Source organism: Ambystoma mexicanum, chromosome 3q (genome assembly GCF_040938575.1).
Source record: "Ambystoma mexicanum isolate Mex_15411 chromosome 3q, UKY_AmexF1_1, whole genome shotgun sequence".
NCBI classification, from domain to species: Eukaryota; Metazoa; Chordata; class Amphibia; order Caudata; family Ambystomatidae; genus Ambystoma; species Ambystoma mexicanum.
The window spans coordinates 793,621,046-793,642,384 of NC_090926.1; the positions used below are offsets into that span (position 1 = coordinate 793,621,046).

Genomic DNA, 21,339 nt, shown 5'->3' on the forward strand with positions numbered 1-21,339 from the left:
GGCGTAGAGTGCAGGGTGTGTGGGCCTAGGTGTTAGGGAGGAGCCATCCCATGAAGAGGAAGGTCTTGAGCTGTTTCATGAACCGTGGAAGCGATGGGGCAAGTCTGATGTTGACGCAAAGGAGGTTCCAAAGTCTTGGAGCATAGACAGAGAAGGCCTGTCTCCTGGTTCTTTCCTTCTTACACCGTCTGAGTTCAAATGTGCACATAGCCTTATTCCTGGTGGATCGCAGGTCTCCGGAGATGCTGAGTTTCTCATTGAGTAGCTTGGGAACTTCAGGGTGATAAGCCTTGTAGATGATGCAACAGGATTTGAAGATGATATAGGCTTGCAGTGGGAGCCAGTGCAGTTCAATTGGGGGTGGGTGATTGGGTAGAGTTTGTGGAGTTCTTTGATGAGTCTTGCTGTAGAAAGCAGGACACATCTTATGGGTGTCAGCGTAGTAACTGGTAGGCCTTCCAAAAGGGCATTGCCACCATCCAGGTGGGAGAGGATCAAGGGCCAGACAGCGGATCTGAAGTTGTTTTCTGGGATGAAGTGCTTGATTTTTCACAGGAGAGAAAGTTGTTACCAAACCTTTCCTTGCTATGTGCTGTTTGAACATAAAGTGTCTGTAGGTGTTGAACCCAAGTGACTTGGCACAGGTGGCCAGCTGGGTTGTGAAGCCATTGAGGTTCATAGCAGAGAGCCAGGTCTGGTTATCAGGGTGTTCAGTGTTGTTGGTCAGCAGCAGGAAGTCAGTCTTGGAGAGGTTGAGCTTCAGGTACACACTGGACATCCACGACTGGATCAATGTGTGGCAGGCCTCTAGCCTGTGGATGTCCATCTATGCCTTCCTATGGGGAGCCAAGAACCCCAGATTCATACCAAAAAGGTTACAAATACCATCTCAGACAGGAGGATTTGGAATCACAAATATTAAAACGTACCGTTATAGCTTCACTATTGTTCAGTACTGGCACTTCTTTAAGCCTCGATCTGAGTCTACTGAAAATTGGGCTAACATCGAGAGGGCCTCACATTCGAAGGTCAACTTAGTACACCATCTGGTTGGAGAGTGTTAGAGTGCCTATGAAGACTTTTGTGCCACTTTCTGGATGACAAACTCTAGATTGTTTCTGTTCAACTTATCTTTAATTTGGACTAATGTGCATCTTCTAGATAAGGGAAAAATGAAACTGTGGGACCTTTGAAAGTGGTGGTCCTGTGGTTGCACAGCTCTCTGTTCCCAAAGAACTTTGGATGTGACCCAGTACACTATCAGAGGCAGAGGGGCCATTTTCTAAATGCAGCAGTCTTGGACTGGATTGCCGGGGTTCCCCTGAGCCGTGAGACCAATACTTCAACCTGCACCCATCATGGATGCATCTGCGCATGCTTAGTCCACTGTAAAACTGGACACACAAGTGGACTGTTCACTGGAAAAAAGTTTGTAACTTCTTGTGAGACAGGGAAAGTCAGCGCCCGCTCTATTTCATGAATGCCAACATCAGAGAGCATACTGAGAACTTATTCCACAGCCTCTTGCTTCTTGAATGGGACAAGTCATACATGCCGTATCGGGTCACCCTAGTCCTTCATGTTTTACATCCACCCAACTCACGTTCTGTTCTTGCCCTGTATTGCATCGCTATGTAACTAATCCACTACACATTAGGAGATGAACTGGTGGTTGTCTGTGATAGCCCAATAAAACCGAGAGAGGTTACGACCCCTTTAGAACCTATGTCCCCTTTTATTTGGGAAGCCCTCTGCCAAGAGTGAGTGCCTGTAGTGACGATGTTGGACTTGCAAAGCCATTGGGCCTCATTACACGGAAGGCGGTAATGGTTAACGGCCACCGTTAATGGTAACGGTGACCGTTAACCATTACCGCCTTACTACGAGGTCCCTTAGCGGGTTGGTGCTTTAAAAACCAACCCTCTAAGGGACCTTGGTGCTAATTACGGCACCGCAAAATTGCGGTGCCGTAATTAGCACCTTCCCCATTCCCATTATGCCCTATGGGGCAAAAATGGGAATGGGGAAGGGCAGTGGTGGAAGGAGGAATTACCGCCCCGCCAACCTTGGAATGGGGTGGTAATTCCCCCTTCCACCAAGGCGGTGCCGGTATTTTAGCGGCATGGACCAAGGTGCTAATAGCACCTTGGTCCATGTGCTAATACCGCCATCCGTGTAATGAGGCCCTGAGTATTCTATCTCAAGGTGACTATGCAGAGCTCTCAGGTTTTGACACGCCATGCGTGAATCATCCAATCCGGTTTTCTTTCTCTATGAATTCTAGCACTTTTCGTTCCAATATCAAACTTTTGAAAACTTCAAGTCCCAGAATTCCAAGAAAAAACTCGTCCAGATGGCTTTCTCATGCATTGCATAGGGAAACGTAAGAGCTCTGTTTATGGACTCTAGGCAGCAGTTTATAAATCCCATGCATACATGGACACTTGTTGCAATGTTGCTTTTTTTTTCATTTTTGCTTTTTCTAATCTTATTCTCGAGAGTACCAGCATATCTCTATGCTCTTGGAGGTTCCTTATTATTTTGGCAAGAAAGTTGCATTTTCCAATCTACTTACCGTTGTAACTCACTACTTGGGACAAATACTGGTCAGTGCAATAAAAGGGGGATATTCTCTCCCCCATTTGTTCTTGACATGCTGGTGGCAGTGTTTTACTAGTACACTACTATACACAGTCATTTCGTACTGCAAGTATGTCTTTTGACTACAAAATCTGATAGAAATGGCTATCGTGTGGTTTAAGCTGTGTCTCTGTGAACCACTGCCTTTATTGGGCTGACCTCCTCCTGTTGCTAGGTTGGATTGACCATAAATGGCCATGCCTCTTTGCAGACTCTGTCCAGAGCCCTGAAAGGGCAGCTGTGAGTATGGGAATGCTTTGGACTGGATTTGGCTTTTGGACACCATAATCCTCATTCTCACCTTCAATGACATCACAAGTGCCTCTGAGCTGGTTATCCAGGATTGGAAGGGAAGATTTGGACCCATTGACTTGTCGACAACTGCAACTCCTATCCAAAGCACCAAGAGGACGTTGAAGGAAACCAAGATTGCTGCTGCAGCTGCCATTGGCCAAGCCAACTCCCACAAGGCGAAGCTATGCATCTCATGATCATGGAAAACCTACAAGTGTTTCCCTCCCTTGAACCAATAGGCACAACTGGTTTCCCATCCTGCTCTTCTTTTGGTGCAATCCTGTCTCTCATGGGACCCCCAGAGGGCCCCCTCTTTAACAAGCACACTGAGTAGGATGCTGACCTTCAGCCGATTCCAGAGGCAAGGTGGCGCTTCTTTATAAGCTTCTTGACCGGTCGGACCCATCAGGAAAAGAGAAATACATGCTCAAATGTGAAAGAGACCACGGTAGGGAAATCGAAATAGAGGATTGGCACTGTGTCTGGACCCACACCCACAAAAGCTCTAGATGCATCACGAACAGGGAGGGAGCTATCAAGGTGTGCTACCGACGGTACATCATCCCAGAAATATCAAATAAAAGCAATCCAACCATCCCATCTCGCTGTTGGCAGGGCTTCACATCTGTGGGGACATTCTTCCATTTATGTTGGCCATGCGATATGTCAGTCAGGTTTAAGCGGGAGGTTCTGCTTCAATTAAAACGGATCACAGGCTTGACTATCCCTTGGGACCCGGGAATAGTTCTACTGGGGTATACAGATAACGTAATGTTCCCTTTAACTGAACATATGGCTGACTTGATCACACACCTCCTCACGGCAGCTAAAATATCCCTGGCCCACCATTGGAAATCCCCGGATGGCCCGGCGATCTCACTAGGGTGTGCGAAATGTTGGGACATTGCTGTGGCGGAGAAGAACACTGCTACCCGACTGGGATCTATTAGGAAATTTCAGCGGACCTGGTCTCCAATCTTCGACTACAGTAACCAGTTCCCAGGAGTGGCACACAAACCTCCAATACTTGGATGGCTCATAGGACACTAGGTAGTGAGTGAGCCATCCTTACGTAGGCAAATGCTGTCACTCAAACTAGCAATGAACGTTCCCCTATTGGCCAAAGTGTATGGTGCTCATGTGTGCCCTGATTACTGCTCATTTGTTTGCTGTTCATCACTCTCTCTCTCTCTCTCTCTCTCTCTCTCTCTCTCTCTCTCTTGTTGTTTCCTGAAATGCTCATATGTTATAACTGTTACAAAACACAATTAAAAAATAATATTGAAAGGAAAACTTGTACACTGAGCTGCTGTACCTAGGCTACTGCTCACTGTGCTTTGTGACACTGTCGAGGGGCTTATTCTTTGTGACTCTGATGCTTCTCATGGCCTTTAGGCTGAGTTATCTCACTGGGGCTAACATCCTTTGATCTTTCATTGTTGCCAGCAGCCCCTTGCTGCCTCAGCTCGTCACTACTTGACATAAACTGCATCATTTGCTGATGTCCAGAGTCGTGCAACTTCAAGCAGAACTCTTTCATCATCAGGATCTTGAAGTTCAGTTACTGGCAATTTCTCTGATGCTGAGCTTCAAGCAGAGAATGGACTCACTACCAGTGGGTCCCAATCCCGACCTCAAAACTCACCTCTCCATCCATGATCCCAGGTGCCCTTAATGCAACATTCCATTTGAGTAGTCTCTCCCTACTTTCTAACGTACCTGCAATTGATGGTATTTATTTATATATTTTATTTATACAAATCACAGAGAAAGCAATGCATTTTTGGCACATAACCGCTTAAAGAATTTACCACTGATAAGAGAGCGGAGGACATGGGTCCTTTACAATGGGAAGAGAGAATGTGATTTGAAGACCAGATGTTGCAGGGGAGATTGGAAACATAAACTATTGATGAGGACAGGACAAAAAGACATAGGAAAGGGATGGTGAAGAAAGGGCTGAATTCAGGATGGAGGGGTGACAGAAAAGTTCTGTAGAGTTGTCCATGAAGGGTAGGGAGAGAAGAAAGTGGGGTGATGATGTAGCATAGAGTTCGAGGAAATGGGTTTTCCAGAAAGGAGAGCTCTGAGGTTGGATTTAAATAGTGGTAGGTATGGGCTAATACAGAGAGGGAGAGGAAGAGCATTCCAGAGTAGGGGAGAAGGGGAGGCGGCGAGAGCATGAACAAGAAGGAGCAAAGGGTGCTTGAGTGGTGGCAAGGAGGTGAGCTGAGAATCTTAATGAGCGAGGAGGAGAATAGGGAGTGAGATCGGCAGATATGTAGGGTGGGGCGAATCCCTGGAAAGATTTGAAGATGATTAGAAGAATTTTATACTTAGCCCTTTGTTTCATGGATAGCCAGAAAATCTAGCAACGGGCAGAGGAGCTAGAGGTAAAGTGAAAATGGTTAAAAAGTGTGCAGACCGCAAAGTTGAGGAATTTGTCCAGAGGTAAAAAAGCATAAGAGTGAAAGCCATAGAGGAGAATGGCACAGTACCCAGATCTGGAAAGTACTATGGGGATTAGCTGTTTAGCAGTATTAAAAGGAAGAAGATGGCAATTCTTTCTGATATTGAGAAGGTTGAGTGTAGCTGCAGTGGCAGATTTGGAGATGAAGAGTGAGAAGTTGTGTGATGGGTTTAAGATAACACCAAGGTTTCAAGTGTAACTAGAGTGATGAATGTAATCAGAAGAGAGGAGAAGAAGAGGAGAACAGGAAGAGTTAGCTTGTTTGGCTGGGAAGTAGAGAACGTTAGTCTTAGTGGAGTTGAGCATGAGCGAGTGAGATTCCATCCAATATTTGATGGCAGGAGACAGTTTGAAATGTTTCACAACAGCTTGTTGGATAAGGAGTGAAAGGAGAAATCTGAGTGTCGTTAGCAAAGAGTTGAAAGAATCCGAAAGAGGAGATCAGGGCGCCAACATCTGATGAATAGAGAGTGAAGAGAAGTGGACCAAGGACAGACCCTTGGGGAACTCCAACAGTAAGGGAGTGAGTGGGGAGGCAAGTCTGTTCCAGGACACCTTGAAGTGTCTGGGGGCAAGGTATGAAGCAAACCAAGTGAGGGCCATATCTCTGATGCCACGAAGAGATAATGTAGAGAGAAGGTCAGAATGGTTGACAGCATCGAAGGCAGCAGAGAGGTCGAGAAGAATACGAATAAATGAAAGGTCTGCATGCCGAGCAGAAGAGATGACGTTGCTGACATTGAGGAGAGCTGACTCGGTAGAATTCAGAGGTTAGAAGTCAGTTTGATGAGGGCCCTGGAGCTTGCAACTATCAAGGAACTTGGTAGATTGAATACTCCTCGATCTAGGATTGTGGAATCATTTTTAGTGGGGGGTCTGCTGAGAAGGCCTGCATACCGTATTTGCTCACCCCCCTCAGACTGTGTAAATCACCATCAAGGGTAATGTCTTTGTCTACAGCCGCCCATGGCTCCATCTTTCTTAGTGAAACCTGGATGTAGGAAGCGTGTGTGCCTGTCCTCCCTTTCATCTGGAAACCTGTACGTGCATACTTACCCGTTTCTATCACCCTAACCACACTTACTTAATGATGTTGTCCTTGGTGGGTTTAAAAAATGCATAAAAATAAAAACTTTCTCCCTGAGATGTGAAAGTAAAATAGACAATTTCAGCTAATGAGCCACACACACCAAAGAACCATCTCACCCCTAGTTCAGAGCTCCTGAGCACTGATTTGTGGGTATGCAAATTAACTAATTAACTCAAAAGACTGCGTTTCTTCACCATGTAAGATTACAGTTGTTTTATAGGACAGTGCTGCTTCACACCTAAGACTTTGTGTTATATTAGCCCATGAGACACCTTGATTGGATTAATTAAAAACTCTTCTAAAAAAGTCAAACTACTTATGTGAATGTGATTTTGGTTGTACAATTGCTCAGGAGCTACGCCTGGACTTAGGGTAGTGTTCATAATACTTCTGATGTTCCTTAGATTTTCTAAAGCATGTAATACATTTAACCACTGTTTTCCTCCAGAATTTCCATTGCAACAGTGTAATGAATTGTTATAACTGTTGTATCCCAGTCTTTGGGTAGGTGGCCAATTGGGAGAGCTTACTGTTTGTATGTATGTATGTATGTATGTCCGTGGTTGAGCGAATTGTAATCCCGCCCAGGGTGGTAAAACAGACATTAGTCTGTGGGAGCAGAGGAAATAGGGAAAGCGTAGGACAGTAGGGTAGAGTGAGGGAGAATGGGTGAGCCGAATGGAACATACTTGGGTAACAACCATTGGGTTGAAATAACGCACGATAGAATGATCCTGTAAGCAGGGATCTATGCAAGAGACATGTTGCTGTTTGTTAAGAAATAAAGAGTACATAAGGAAAACAAAAGCAACAATCTTATGGACAACCTCAACGTTAGGTGGTTGTGGAAGTCTTAAGTGTGCTGAGCTTGTTATGGATGCCTGATGACCTTGAGATGCACCCAAGGGTTCCAGATGTTTTGGTGGATATATATACCAAATGGTAATGTTGAACCTCTCACCTGATAAGAGTTCCTGTCCATTGACAGATGTATCTGAGAACCGGGAGGTAAAGTAAGGCAAAGAGGCATTGTCCCCCGAGACAAAGTTGAAAGAAAGAGATAAGTAACTCTGTTCTTATGGGACAGTCTCCTTAGTTAGGTTAATTTTCTTTCAGAGACAGGGGAGTCCAAATGCTAATTGTTCCAGGGTTACTTATCTGTGGAAAGTTTGAGTGTGATAAGACCCTCAATGGAAGTCAATTACTTAAGGAATCATGTGACAATGTACACTGCAAAGTATAAACAGCACATGTATTTATTTAGTTAGGGAAAGGGAAGAGGGTGCCTATGCATTCCTAAGGATAAATATTAACCATGAATAGAGAGTATCATAAACGATATGAGTAAAGCAGAAGTTCTATGGGCAAATCAAATGAGGTCATTCTTAATCAAATACTACATTATTGAAACTAGAGAGCAAGCAGCACATTGATTATTTAGTAAAATGGGAGTTTCTTTCCATTGATGTTGTGTGTAGAATCGCAGTCCTGTCCTGACTGGTGTTCTTTAATGAGAGGGCACCTGTGGATAGCTGTTACTTTGTGAGGGCTGTACCCTTCTGTTTCCTCCTCTAGCCTTACTTTGTGTACGAGTTTCCACTTTGAGCCGCATTGAGCGATGTTCCCCTAAAATGAGTGCCTGCCGTCCCTGGGTCTGTCTCACTGATGTCTCAGCCCCATCCAAGGCAGTCTAAATGCAATTGTTGAAATTCATCTTCCTTTCTTGTATTATATATTTGATATCTTTTGCCCCAAAAAACTTTATTTAACACATTGTGAGAGGCAGCAAATGAAATTACATGATATCTAACATTCAGTTCAACAGCAGCAGGCCACAGATTCCATAATACCAAGCTTAGTCATGGGGAGTACATTGCACCATATCACCTCTCCCACCCTACCTATTGGGCCTAGCCAGACATAGTTTAATGATCCAAACAATATTACAGCACCAATATTGCAGCAGAGGAGGCTTGGCAACCACAGCAGGATAGTTCTCTGTAAAGTCAATAAATGGCTTCCAAACAGTGACATATTTAGCGTATCGCCCTGTACCCAGCGCTGTAATCGTGTCCGCAACTAGGGTGTCCTATATTATGATCCACCAGACTTGGATTACCGGACCCTCGGCCGATTTCCAAGTCTGGGCGATAGTCCATTTTGCAGCTAGAAGGAGATACCCAATCAGAGCAGCCATAGAGCCCATAAGAGAGAAGGACCCAGCCCTCGTATCCCCCAATAATACTACCCGCGGATACATGGGGAGTGACAACCCTGTGATATCTTTGATTTTGGAGAGCACTTCCTTCCAGAAAAGATTCACCTTACCGCACTGCCATATCATGTGAAAGAGAGCCTACCGCATCACAACCCGTCCAGAAAGAGGATGAGTAGTCCGGCAATATACGGTGCAGCTTTTCTGGTGTGAGATACCACTTACAACAGAATTTATAGGAACACTCCCTGTCTGTAACACATCTAGAGCACTTAAGCATCCTACCCCATATTCTCAGCCACGCCTCATTTTCTATAATCTCACCCAGGTCATCTTCCCACTATGTCATGTATGGTAGTCGCACCACTGGAGCCCCTGTATCTAACAGTTTATATCATTTTGAGACCCGGGCCCATGACAAGCCCCCTTGCAGTGTCAGCTCGAGAGCATTTAGCTGTCTAGTGGCTCCCTGTTTTGTGATAGGATGTGTGACCCAGTGCCGCAGCCGGGCATTGTGAAATTGCTCTGTTTCCGGTAGTATAAAAGCGAGGTTGCACTCATTAAAGGTCATCGGACTGTTTTCCTTAAATAGTTGGTACAGCGAAGTCAGGCCCCCCCGTCACCCACCTCACAAAGCTCCCATGGTCACATTCAGGCCGTAAGCCAGGGTTTTTCAAAACAGTCGTGTGAGGACCCAACCCCATAGTTGCCCCCCATCTACTCAGCGCTCTTCCCATATAGAAGAGTGTGCTCTTGGCTGTGGCCAATAATAAAATAAACCTTCCTGTCCCAGAAAGCCCCTATCAACATAAGGTAGTCAGTGGAGATCAACAGCCGATTGGGCCTGTTCAATTGTCTTCCATTTTGGCTGCAATGTAGTATCCACTCAGGTGACCACATGAGTAAGCTGTGTGGCCAAGTTATAGCGGAAGAGATCAGGGACCCAATGCCCTCCCAGTTGGCCTCAGGAGAACCCTCCTAAAAATCCTAGCTCTGTTGTGCCCCCAAATGTATTTAAAAATCTTACCTTGAAGCGTATGCAAATTTGGGTAAAAGACCCTTGTCGGGAGGGCCGTACCAAGATGTAAGAGGCATGGGATAAGGTACTTTTTGACCGCTGCAACGGGGCCAAACCAGGATATCTCCTGCCAGCCCCATCTAATTAGGTCCTCGGACACCTCCTGGAATAGCGGCGGAAAGTTAGATCTATAAATTTCCGCAAATAGGGTATGGCCTCGCGTGTTCATTTTATAGGGGCAAGGTAATAGATCTCACTTCTTTCCAGAGGCTGCAGAGAAACGTCAAGTCCATGTGACTTTAAATCCAGAGACCGGCCCGAATTCCTCCAATTCACACAAAACCACGGATAGGTTGGTCAGGGTGAGCAGCACATCTTCTGTGTAAAGAGAAACCTTATAGTCCACCCCTCCACCCAAATCCCTTCTACAGCCCTATTCACTCTGATCCTGATGGCAAGCGGCTCCATACTCAGGTAATAAATCAGCAGGGATAGCGGACAACCCTGCCTTGCCCCCCTGGTGATGGATAAGCTAGATGACAGCACCCCATTGACTCAGAGAGAAGGTGTATTGACTCTTGTAGGTTGCCATTACCCATTTAATAAACCCCTGGCCAATCCCAAACCGTGCCAAGGCCCTCTGAAGATATCCCCAGTACACCCTATCAAAAGCCTTGTGGGCATCTAGTGCAATGAGTCCCATATCCGCTTCCTGATGTCGTCCCACCTGCCGTAAATTCAATACACTCCTCACATTATTGTGGGTACTGCATCCCACGATGAAACTTGTCTGGTCGCCATCCATGAGTTTCGGGAAGACCTCCTTTATACACCTGGCCAACATTTTAGAGAAGAGCTTTGTGTCCATGTTTGTAAGAGTAATGGGGTGGTAAGAATTGCAGAGTGCTGGATCCTTAACTGGCTTCGGTATCAGGACAGTGGTGGGCACCCTCATAGAAAGAGCGACTCTACCAGAGATCCTAAAGGAGTTAAAGAGTTCCACCAGTAGGGGAACCAGGAGCGCGCTAAACTTTTTGTAAAAGAGAGCCATGAACCCATCAGGACTTGGGATCTTGTTCTTCAGAGTTTTAATAGGCCCCTACACTTCCCCTGAAAGTATATGTGCCTCCAGGGAGTCCCGCTAGGAAGATGTGCATGCTGTAGATACTGGGTCTGAGCATCCCCCTGGGGCGGCCCCTCTTTCAACACCCGCCCAAAATGGGCTTAAATAATTTTCAGTTTGTCGGCCTCACCCCGTTGCACCACCCCCTGACTATCACGTAGGGCCAGGCTGCGTTTCGGTTTTGGAGCTTACGCGACTTAGCCACCAAAAGTCGATTGGCTCGGTTCCCATTGGAGTAATCGTGCTCCTTAGTCTTCAGCATTGCCTGACCTGTCCTGTCAGCGAGATGTTCCTCCAGTGTTTGACGTGCCATCCTAAGTTCGCACAATGCCCTATGGGAGCCCAGTCTTTTGTGTTCCTGTTTAGCACCCCTAAAATCCCCATATATTTGCTTTCTTATTGTGCTCTTTGCTGAGGTATTGTATCAGATCGTCAGTATTGCCTTAGGGGTCATAAAAAGCTAATTATGCTATATACTTAACTGTGCAGTATGAAATCCATCCTATTGTGCACACTCTCATCCGTCGGACTTTAACTTTGCATGTTTGATTGTGGAGCACAGCAGCGCATGGGTTGTGTTGCCTTTATCTAGCTGAAGTCACAGTGAGAAAATGTGATGACTGCACACGTGCGTCCATGGACTTGCCCATTCCAAGATAGCGCTGCAGGGCTTCCACATAGCCCTTTCCAAGATGGCGCCCGCATGGAGCCTTGCCGGATATCTGGTTACGGTTTGCCGGCACTTCACCGCCCGCTGGTGTGTATTTCTCCACAGCAGTGGATGGATCTGGCTCGCCTTATTGCGTAAGTCTGTGCTCTGTTTTAGTGTGCCCTGTATTCTGCTTATTCATTCCGTCACCTTCTTGGCCCCTTCTGGCTCCTGGCCCCCTTTTCCTAGGCCCTCCACAGACGGTACTCCTTTAATTTCTTTTTGGATTTTTTCCTGAGCCATTCCATGCCAGAGGGGTTCCTACTTCTTCTTCCTTGCTACTTCTGAAGTTTGCCATTTGGCCCTTTTTGGATATTACTTGCATCCTGTACTTAACCCTTGGGAGGAAAACATCAGGGTTTTTCCCTCTACTGGAGGAGAGTTTGTTCCCTCATTTTGGGTGCACCTTGTTGGTTGTTCATTTAAACTAACAAGGTGGCTTCCTCAGAAGGTAGACCTTACTTAGTCAAAATATCGCACCTCAAGACTAGGATTCGGCCAAAATTACCGAATCCAATTTACCTACCCCACCAAAAGACCTAATATACATACCACAAAAAGTTTGAACTACCAAAAGTTCAAACTTTTTGTGGCATGTATATTAGGTCTTTTGGTGGGGTAGGTAAAAAAAAGAAAAACAAAGTCTGCAGGCGCTGCGGTGGTGTCCCTCGCAACACCCCGTTCACTATGCTATACAGTATAGTGAGTGGGGGTTGCGGGGAACACCCCCGCAGCTGACCAGACTGACAAAAAAGGCTGCAGGGGTGTCCCCCGCAACCCCCGCTCACTAGAGTATAGTGAGCGGGGGTTGCGGAGGAAACCAGTGGAGCTAATCCAAACCAAAAAAAAAAAAAGGCTGCGGTGGCTTTTCCCTGCAACCCCCCGCTCACTATACTATAAAGTATAGTGAGCGGGGTGTTGCGGGGACACCCCTGCAGCTGACCCGCTCAAAAGAACAAAACCAAAAAAACAAAGGACCCTGCAGTGCCGGTTCCCGATCATGGAAGTGAAAGGGAACCAGCGTTGCAGGGACACAGCGCCTCGCGATGCATGGTAAGTAGGGGGTGTGTTGGGGGTGTGGGCGGGGCAGGGGGTGTGGGCAGGGGTTAGTGTTGGTATGGATTTGGGGTTGTTTTACCACAGATGTCCGCATGAGAAATGTACGAACATTTATGTATGACGTACATCTCTCATGCAGTCTTTTCCACCGCGGAAATTTGAGCCACTGGTAAAACAACCCCAAATCCAAGACTATGGTAAACCCAGCTGTTGACATTGGATGTATGGAGGCAGCTGCACATTTACTGAAGTGTAAAGAATGTTTGTGACATAAGTGGATTTCTACTCTAGCTATTAAACAGAAAGCATGTCTATTACTCAAGAGGTAGTATGCTGCATGTTGGAATGCTATTGGGTGAGTTATGGCATCATGTTTTCATCCGCCAGACACGCTCATGCAGATAGAGCTAAGTTGGCCTTGGTGATGTTCCGAAGAGTTGGTTTAGGTATGTAGTGCCGTAGTATGACCAGGCATGTGGGCAGAAGCTCATTCACAATTTGGTCAGGCTTCGTTAAGGAACCTGTTTGGCTTAATTTGCATGTCATGTCCTGCCTCCGGCCTCTTCCCCTGCATTCTTTAAAAGTTTATCCAGTGTATCTTGAGAAAGGGAGACAGGATGTAGGAACTTTTCCAGAGTACTGACTCTCGAGGTCCCAGTTTCCTTTCCTTCACTGACCTGCTCCCCCCACCCCAGACCCCCGCTCTCTATGATGATACCTGAGGTTAATGAATTCCCCCTTCTTTTAGAGCATTATTACCTCTCGTTGTCCAGTTTAACAGGATTCTCCGGGCTGCAAGTCTGTTTCCGGCTCACAAAAGACTCCTGAAAAGGAATATCACAGTTGTGATTTGCAGAAGAATAACCATTAAACTAAGAACAAAAGTATCCCACACACCCAGGACAGTGACCCATAAAACCAAGACACATATGCACACAGCCTGGGCGCTAAGAGCCCACAGATCCAGCACAACAACACATAGAATTGGGGACTGACCCTCGAAAACGCAGGCACCAACAATCCACACGATCAAGGCATCAACAACCCACAGAAGCAGGATATAATTCATGTTACCAAGACGCAAACAACCCACAATCAGCACAGCAGGGACATTAATAACTCACAAGCCAGGGATCGTACAGCATATCCAATCAGGCTCAGAACAAGTAACACGATGAGGCAATAGAGCGGTGAGCCACAGAATAACATCAGCAACACTGAAGCGCACTGAAGCACACTATGGCATCAAACCCCAACAGAACCAGGCCACTTACAATCAACACAACCAAAGCAACAACAACGAATACAACCAATGTGCTAATGTACACACAATGAAGATGCCAACAACCTAGATGGGTAAATTCACCAAAATACCAGCCATAGCGGCAGTGACCTCACACTCCCTAACATTAAATACATTCTGCCCCAGATGACACCACAGGAAGTAATGTGACATGAACTGTGACCCCAATGACTTCAAAAGCAGCAACAAAAAGGTTAAGCATGCAAATAAAGACTGTTTAACTGCCACGTCTATGCTATCGATGGGGCTGTCTTGATATAACCAGGATGCAACCCTGATATTTCACACTTGGCACAGAAGGCATTGCCCAGGTGCCACTTACTATTAAATCTCAGTAGCATCCTAGTAACAGCCCCAGCCTTATAGGAAACGCTGGAGCAACTTCAAATGCCAAGAAACAGATGCATGTGCCCTGGAACCGAGACACAGGCACTGACACAGACTACAATGCCCAGCTTTGCATGCCCAGTTCTGTTTGCAATAAAACTCATTCAATCTTGTGGCAGAAACACACTGTTACGTGTCAGGATTAGCCTTGTTATTAAGCTAAAGGCCCTATTATGAGTTTGACGGTTAGCTCCAAAATCATGTAGATTACCGCCACATGGTCTCGCAGCATTACGACGGGATTACAAGTGGTCACACGGCTGCGTAAATCCCTATTTTAGAGTTCATTGGACTCCATGGGGATGTTTGGCAAATTTACTGAGAGCAGTAATGCTGCGTAGTAAATCCCCTGATTATCGCAGGCAAAGTCAGCTTTTTGCTGGCGGCAAATCCACAACTTGACCTGCAAACTTGGAATTCGGCTGTGCCGTAATGCGGCCGTAAAGGAGCGGTAACACCATTATTGACACGTGACCACCGTTTCTACCGCACTACCAACCTGTTAATGAGGCCCATAGAACCATAGTCCATGCCAAGAGAAGGATCATATGCCCAAGTACGTCCTTTTGTGCCCAGTTAACCAGATACATCCATCACATGTATGGAACAGCCAATTTTACATACAATATCTTCTAACCAGTGCTACCTCAGACATCCCGAACCAGACCCGGCACCCAGATGCAGCCCATTTTTCCAACTAACATCTTCTTTTGACGAGACACGTGCAACCTCTCTTACCCTTCATCTTTATCACACACCTCTCCCCGTCCCTCTTTCACACACACCACACACACCTTAATCGCACATTTCTTGTACACCCTCTAAGCTCACAAGTTCCTTTCCTTTGCCTACAACATAATCATTGTTGTGATATTGTGGACCAAGCATTTCAGCAATAATTGGATCTGTGATAGATGTGAACTCTTATTGCAGCTCAGGTATGTTCCATGCAGTGGACCTGTGATAGATGTGAATCTTATTGCAGCTCAGGTATGTTCCATGTAGTGGACCTGTGATAGATGTGAATCTTATTGCAGGTCAGGTATGTGCCATGCAGTGGACCTGTGATAGATGTGAACTCTTATTGCAGCTCAGGTATGTGCCATGCAGTGGACCTGTGATAGATGTGAACTCTTATTGCAGCTCAGGTATGTGCCATGCAGTGGACCTGTGATAGATGTGAACTCTTATTGCAGCTCAGGTATGTGCCATGCAGTGGACCTGTGATAGATGTGAACTCTTATTGCAGCTCAGGTATGTGCCATGCAGTGGACCTGTGATAGATGTGAACTCTTATTGCAGCTCAGGTATGTGCCATGCAGTGGACCTGTGATAGATGTGAACTCTTATTGCAGCTCAGGTATGTGTCATGCAGTGGACCTGTGATAGATGTGAACTCTTATTGCAGCTCAGGTATCTGTCATGCAGTGGACCTGTGATAGATGTGAACTCTTATTGCAGCTCAGGTATCTGCCATGCAGTGGACCTGTGATAGATGTTAACTCTTATTGCAGCTCAGGTATGTGTCATGCAGTGGACCTGTGATAGATGTGAACTCTTATTGCAGCTCAGGTATGTGCCATGCAGTGGACCTGTGATAGATGTGAACTCTTATTGCAGCTCAGGTATGTGCCATGCAGTGGACCTGTGATAGATGTGAACTCTTATTGCAGCTCAGGTATGTGCCATGCAGTGGACCTGTGATAGATGTGAACTCTTATTGCAGCTCAGGTATGTGCCATGCAGTGGACCTGTGATAGATGTGAACTCTTATTGCAGCTCAGGTATGTGCCATGCAGTGGACCTGTGATAGATGTGAACTCTTATTGCAGCTCAGGTATGTGCCATGCAGTGGACCTGTGATAGATGTGAACTCTTATTGCAGCTCAGGTATGTTCCATGCAGTGGACCTGTGATAGATGTGAACTCTTATTGCAGCTCAGGTATGTGCCATGCAGTGGACCTGTGATAGATGTGAACTCTTATTGCAGCTCAGGTATGTGCCATGCTGCAAAGACAACTGTTTATTTAGGACTAAGTAACCGACAGGTGGCTGGCTTTAGGGGTGCCCACCGGGCATGGCACACTCATCCAAGCCATGGATATTCTTGTTGCCCTACATGAGCCACGTGCCAATTTGCAGCTGATCAGACAATATTATTGGATCGCCAGAGGCTGTTGTGTCATTTTGTAGCTGCCTGTTTTTTGGTGCAATAATCATTAAACACGTTCTTGCTGTTCTTTTCAGGGCGCAGCGGAGAGGTGTCGTCATTATTCTTAATAATGTGTGAACCTATCGTTACACAGAACATACACTGCGGGCACACAGCTGTTCCTCTGCATGGTAATGGCACAAACACAACATTTGAGTGTGAATACTCACCTGATTATCAGTGTATAAATATATGTATATTTTTGTTTCTATGTTTTATTGGTTTCAAAGAAAATTGGTTTCAAAGAAAGATACACAATGTAAACCTTTAATATACAAATCCTCCATTATCACATTCATTCAATTTTCCATATTACATTCAATAAATCAAATTAAAATAACCCTCTTCGAGCTTCAAATCACCACTGCTCTAAAACAAACTTGAATCAAGCCAGGGAGGACAGTAAAAAGAGTAGAAAGGAAGAAAAGACAAAAAACCTGAACTGTGGGAAAACATTTCATTCACTCTATGCCCCGATCACTCGCCATCCACTTCCACAGCTTTTTTTTTTATCAGTGTATAACAAATGCTATTATCAGAGGTGCCGAATTTAGCTGCAACTCATGCCATAAACAAACTCAAAACTCACCTCCTCAAGGAATCTCTGCGCCTCAACACCTAGGCCATCACTTCGCACCTCGCTCCACCTGACGCCACCCACCCCCCTAATCCCCGCCACCTCTGTCCTCTGTATCCTACCCCCCCCAGCCCCCGCTGTATAGCTGTTCTGTTGTTACCTCCGAAAAGCGCTCTGTTATGTATCTGTATTGTTGTATACTTCTGTAAAGTGCTCCGATGCTTCTCAAAGCTTCTCAAAGCTAGGTTGGCTCTCAATAAATATAATAATAATAATAATAATAATAATAATTTTTAAAAACGCGAATCCACACTCTAATGGCAGAGATATCAGCATTGGCGTAAATCCCTGTTTTAGCCGCTGCTGAAACTAGGTCCATCCAGCTTATTCATGCAGATTTAGAAGGGTGCACTGGCTCGCCATGCTGTCTACTCTTGCTCCATATTACATGCAGCTGCAGTTAGTGGAAAATGACACAAATCAAAATAGTGGGTGGGAGGGGGTTTTAGGATTGCGTAATGTTTTTAAACTGCATGTATTTATTGTTCACAACATTTTTAAAAACATTCTGAGGTCAGTGGTAGACAACAGTCGTCTTGCCTTCAAATAATGCAAAAGGAAGGGGGAAGGGCTTACGCTGCAGCTGGATTTCATTTAAGTGGGAAGTGATACCTATTTTAAGAATAGCTTAGCGTGCAACTTCCAAAGGGCAGCTCTTGTTTTGAGCGAATTGTGATTACTATGTGAGTAAGAAGGGGTGATGGTGTAACAGGGCTGGAACCATCAGGAGGGGAGCAGGGGCCCCTCCCAACCTGGGGCCTACCAGGTCCGAAGCCAGAGCCAATCCTGTCTCAGAGGCAGGGAGTGGGACTTGTGGGGCCCAGTCACTGAAAACCCCGAACAGGCCTTGATCGGAAACACTGGTACTGCCTCCTGTCACATGATGCCTCCCAGTACTTTTTCTGGCCAGTTTTTCCTCTTTTGAATGCCAGGCCCTCAAGCACTAGAAGCCCCCAGTGGTGAAGCCAGAAGGAAGCAAACCAAAGGAGAGAGAGGCCATGCACAAAGCAAGCTGCACAGCGATACCGGGAAGCTTTTCTAAGTTCAAACTAATCAAAGGGAGGGGTGAAAGAACTAGGAGGAGAACAGTGTTGTCACGTTGACAAGTGAATTCCGGGCTCGAGGCGAGGGATTGGGCGGGACAGGAGGCAGGGAGGGAAGTGACGTGGGGCGGGAGAAGCAAGTTAGTATGTGTTTGGAAGGGAAGAATAAAGACGTGTTCAGAGCACTCTCAGATCCGTCTTTTCTTTACTGTGCAGCGTGGTGCGCGACCCCGTTAAAGGCCATCTCTCACTCCGGACAGTGTTAGACTGGTGACGAACACGCGCAGGGAGCGCAAACTAACCCAGGCGGCATGGGTGCGCACAGGCACAGCAAGAGCCGGCGGGCAGAGAATTTGATCCGGTTGCGGCGGTGAAGGCGTTGCCCCGCGCACATTGGAAAGACCTACGGAGGTCGGAAAGAAACTGGGGCCGTGCCAGTGATACTCCCACAAGCAGGGGCCACTTGGACCAGTGTTATAAGTATGAAAATAAAATGCATGGATTTGAGAGTGTGGGCTTTATGGGTGAGCTTGGAAGGAGGGGAGTCAAACTGAAAGAACAGGTAGAGGAAAGACAGTGGAGAAGAGAACTGAGGAGTTGGTGGCAGAGTTTGTGTAGCGTGCAGGGAAGCCATTAATTGTGAGAGAGTGGTACAGTTTGTAAATGTGAAGTTTTGAATGTGAAAGAGAGTGTTTGAAAAAAAAATGTGTGAGAAGGATGAGAGGTGGTAGGTGTTGGGTGGAGATGGGAGAGGAAAGGGTGAGGAGTGATGTGAAGAGACAGGGAAGAGAGGAGAGGACTTTAGGACACAGGAGGATGGAGATGAGGAGACAGGAGTCAAGAAGGGTAAGTGGAGGGAGAGTGTAAACATCAGAGGAAGAAAGAGAGAGCAGGGAACATGACGGGAGGGAGTGAGAAAGTACAGGAGAAAGGGAGAGTGAGAGTAGAACGCGAGGGAGCAGCAAGATCAGGGAAAAGAGAGAAAGGAGGTGACAGAGAGAGGGAGAGGGGATCAGTGTGTCTGGCATTGGCACAATAACAACTGCATCATTCTTGTTGAGAAAACCTGGGGAGTGGCCGTTTGGCACATATTCGAAAGAACACCGGGGGGAGCCAGATAGATAAGGCTGTGGCCTTAGATAACAGGTGTTACCGGTCGCTAGTTGGAAAGCCTGGGTTTGGGGACACCTGGTTGGGTTAGAGTGGAGGGAGCCCATGAGAGGTTGAGAGAGGGAAGCCCATTAGTAAAGTCTTGCCACAGCCTAACCACAGTAAAAACCATACATTTTTTTATTTGTGAAATAATGACCAATGAAATATCCTTCAGAGTCTTGGAGTTTGTACAGCGATCCACAGCATTTGGTGTCATCATGGGATTGTTAAGGCCACTAGACGGAGGCCATCCACTACCCTGGAGAATGCTCAAGCTGGTTTCAATTTCCATAACTGCCTGATTACTGATAAGGCTACACCCAGAGCAGCAGCATGGGGTCTGCATGGAGTGGGAAGGCACTGGTCAAGACGGGCCCGAGTTGTTGATTCCCAAAGGCACATATGGGAGATTCTCTCCGAAGTCTGGGCTGGCACAGAAGCACTCCTTAGACGTGGGACCCAGAGTCATGGACGGAGATTACCAAAGGGAAGTCAAGGTCATCCTCTGTAAACTGGGGAACAATACCTATGTGGTAAAGCCTGCCAACCCATTGCCCAGCTGATATGTGAGAAGGTCATAGCTCAGAAGCTGGTAGATGTTGAGGACCTAAAACAGACGGGAGAGACAAAGTGGTGTTTGGAGAAATAACAAAAGCCCAAAGAGAAATCCAACCCCATCTAAGGGGTACCATATCGGCATAATTTAAATTGGCAGAGCCCAGTGAAGACACCCTTCACTGGTGCAATCCTGGAAGGCTTTCATTTCTGAAGAGGCGAGCAGACACGGCAGACAACACACTTCATGTACACACCCAAACCCAAAAGAGGATGAAATAAACCAATACCAACTGTTTGTTCCAAAAGGGGGCCCACTCAAGCACTACTGCGGGGGATCTAGTCTGGAAAGGAACCAACAGAGTGTGTTTAGCCAACTCTATTGGACAGTAATATATGACCACATTAAGTCATTATGTGCTGTATGTCCAATATGCCAGAAGACATCTCCAGGCAATGTGCCTAGAGGCCCACTGCAACAACACCCCATCATAGACATCCCTTTCCTTTGCAATGTAATTGACCTTGTGGGTCTTTTTGAACCCTTTAGAATGGGGAATAAATATATTCCGATAACCATGGATATGCAACCAGGTATCCCAAAGCCTTCCCACTAAGGAGCAATATAACCAAAGCCACCCTGAGAGTACTGACTCCATTCTTCCAGGTGGGATTCACTCGGGAGATTTTGACACACCAGTGAAGCAGTTTCATGTCAAAATTGACGGGAGAAATGACATGGTTCATGTGCATCAGGACATTATGGACATTGGTCTGTCATCCTCAGAATGATGGACTCTCAAGATATTCAACGAAACTCTGAAAAGTATTTTAAGGAACATAGTGGATGGGGAGGGGAGCATTTGCTACCATAGGCCCTTTTTGCCATACAGGATAAGCCTCATCCCTTCCCTCCCCATTCAAACTGGTCTATAGAAGAAAGTCCAGAGATGTACTTGACATTTTTTGCGGAAAGAGTGGGAGGAATCGAAATGCCGGCAGACCAGCGTACATCGCATGGGCCAGAACACTAGGTAATACACTGAGAAAGTCAGAAATTTGGTGAGAACTTGTTTCCAACCCGCTCAAGCCAGACAAGAAAAATCAGGTTCTATGAAAATCTGGGTTTGAGGGTCGCCTGAGTTAGGGTGCAGAGAACCCATGGGAGGGTGTGAGAGGGAAGCCCATCAGTGGACCCTGACTGCGACCTAACCATCCATACATTTCTTTATTTGTGAAAGGAAGACATTTAACCATTCTTTGGAGTCTGGGAGGTTGCACAGCCATCCGTGACAATGTGTAATGACTGTCTTCAAGATGAGTACACATTCACCTTGGTTTTGACTCATCGGCAGTTAATGGGTTAATTTACAGGCCCTCTAGAGTAAACATAAAATTTGAACTTGTAGAGTGTCATGGTCTTCTGAACTG

At 46.2% G+C, this 21,339-nt stretch overlaps 1 protein-coding gene across 1 annotated transcript in view; it reads right to left on the reverse strand.

The window, feature by feature from the left end:
* Positions 1 to 21,339, reverse strand: part of LOC138583003 (polycystin-1-like) — a 569,194-nt gene that overhangs the window by 156,854 nt on the left and 391,001 nt on the right. Inside the window, exon 33 of the mRNA XM_069654860.1 lies at positions 13,378 to 13,442. Within this exon, the coding sequence (XP_069510961.1) occupies positions 13,378 to 13,442 (65 nt within the window). The remainder of the gene's footprint in view (positions 1 to 13,377; positions 13,443 to 21,339) is intronic.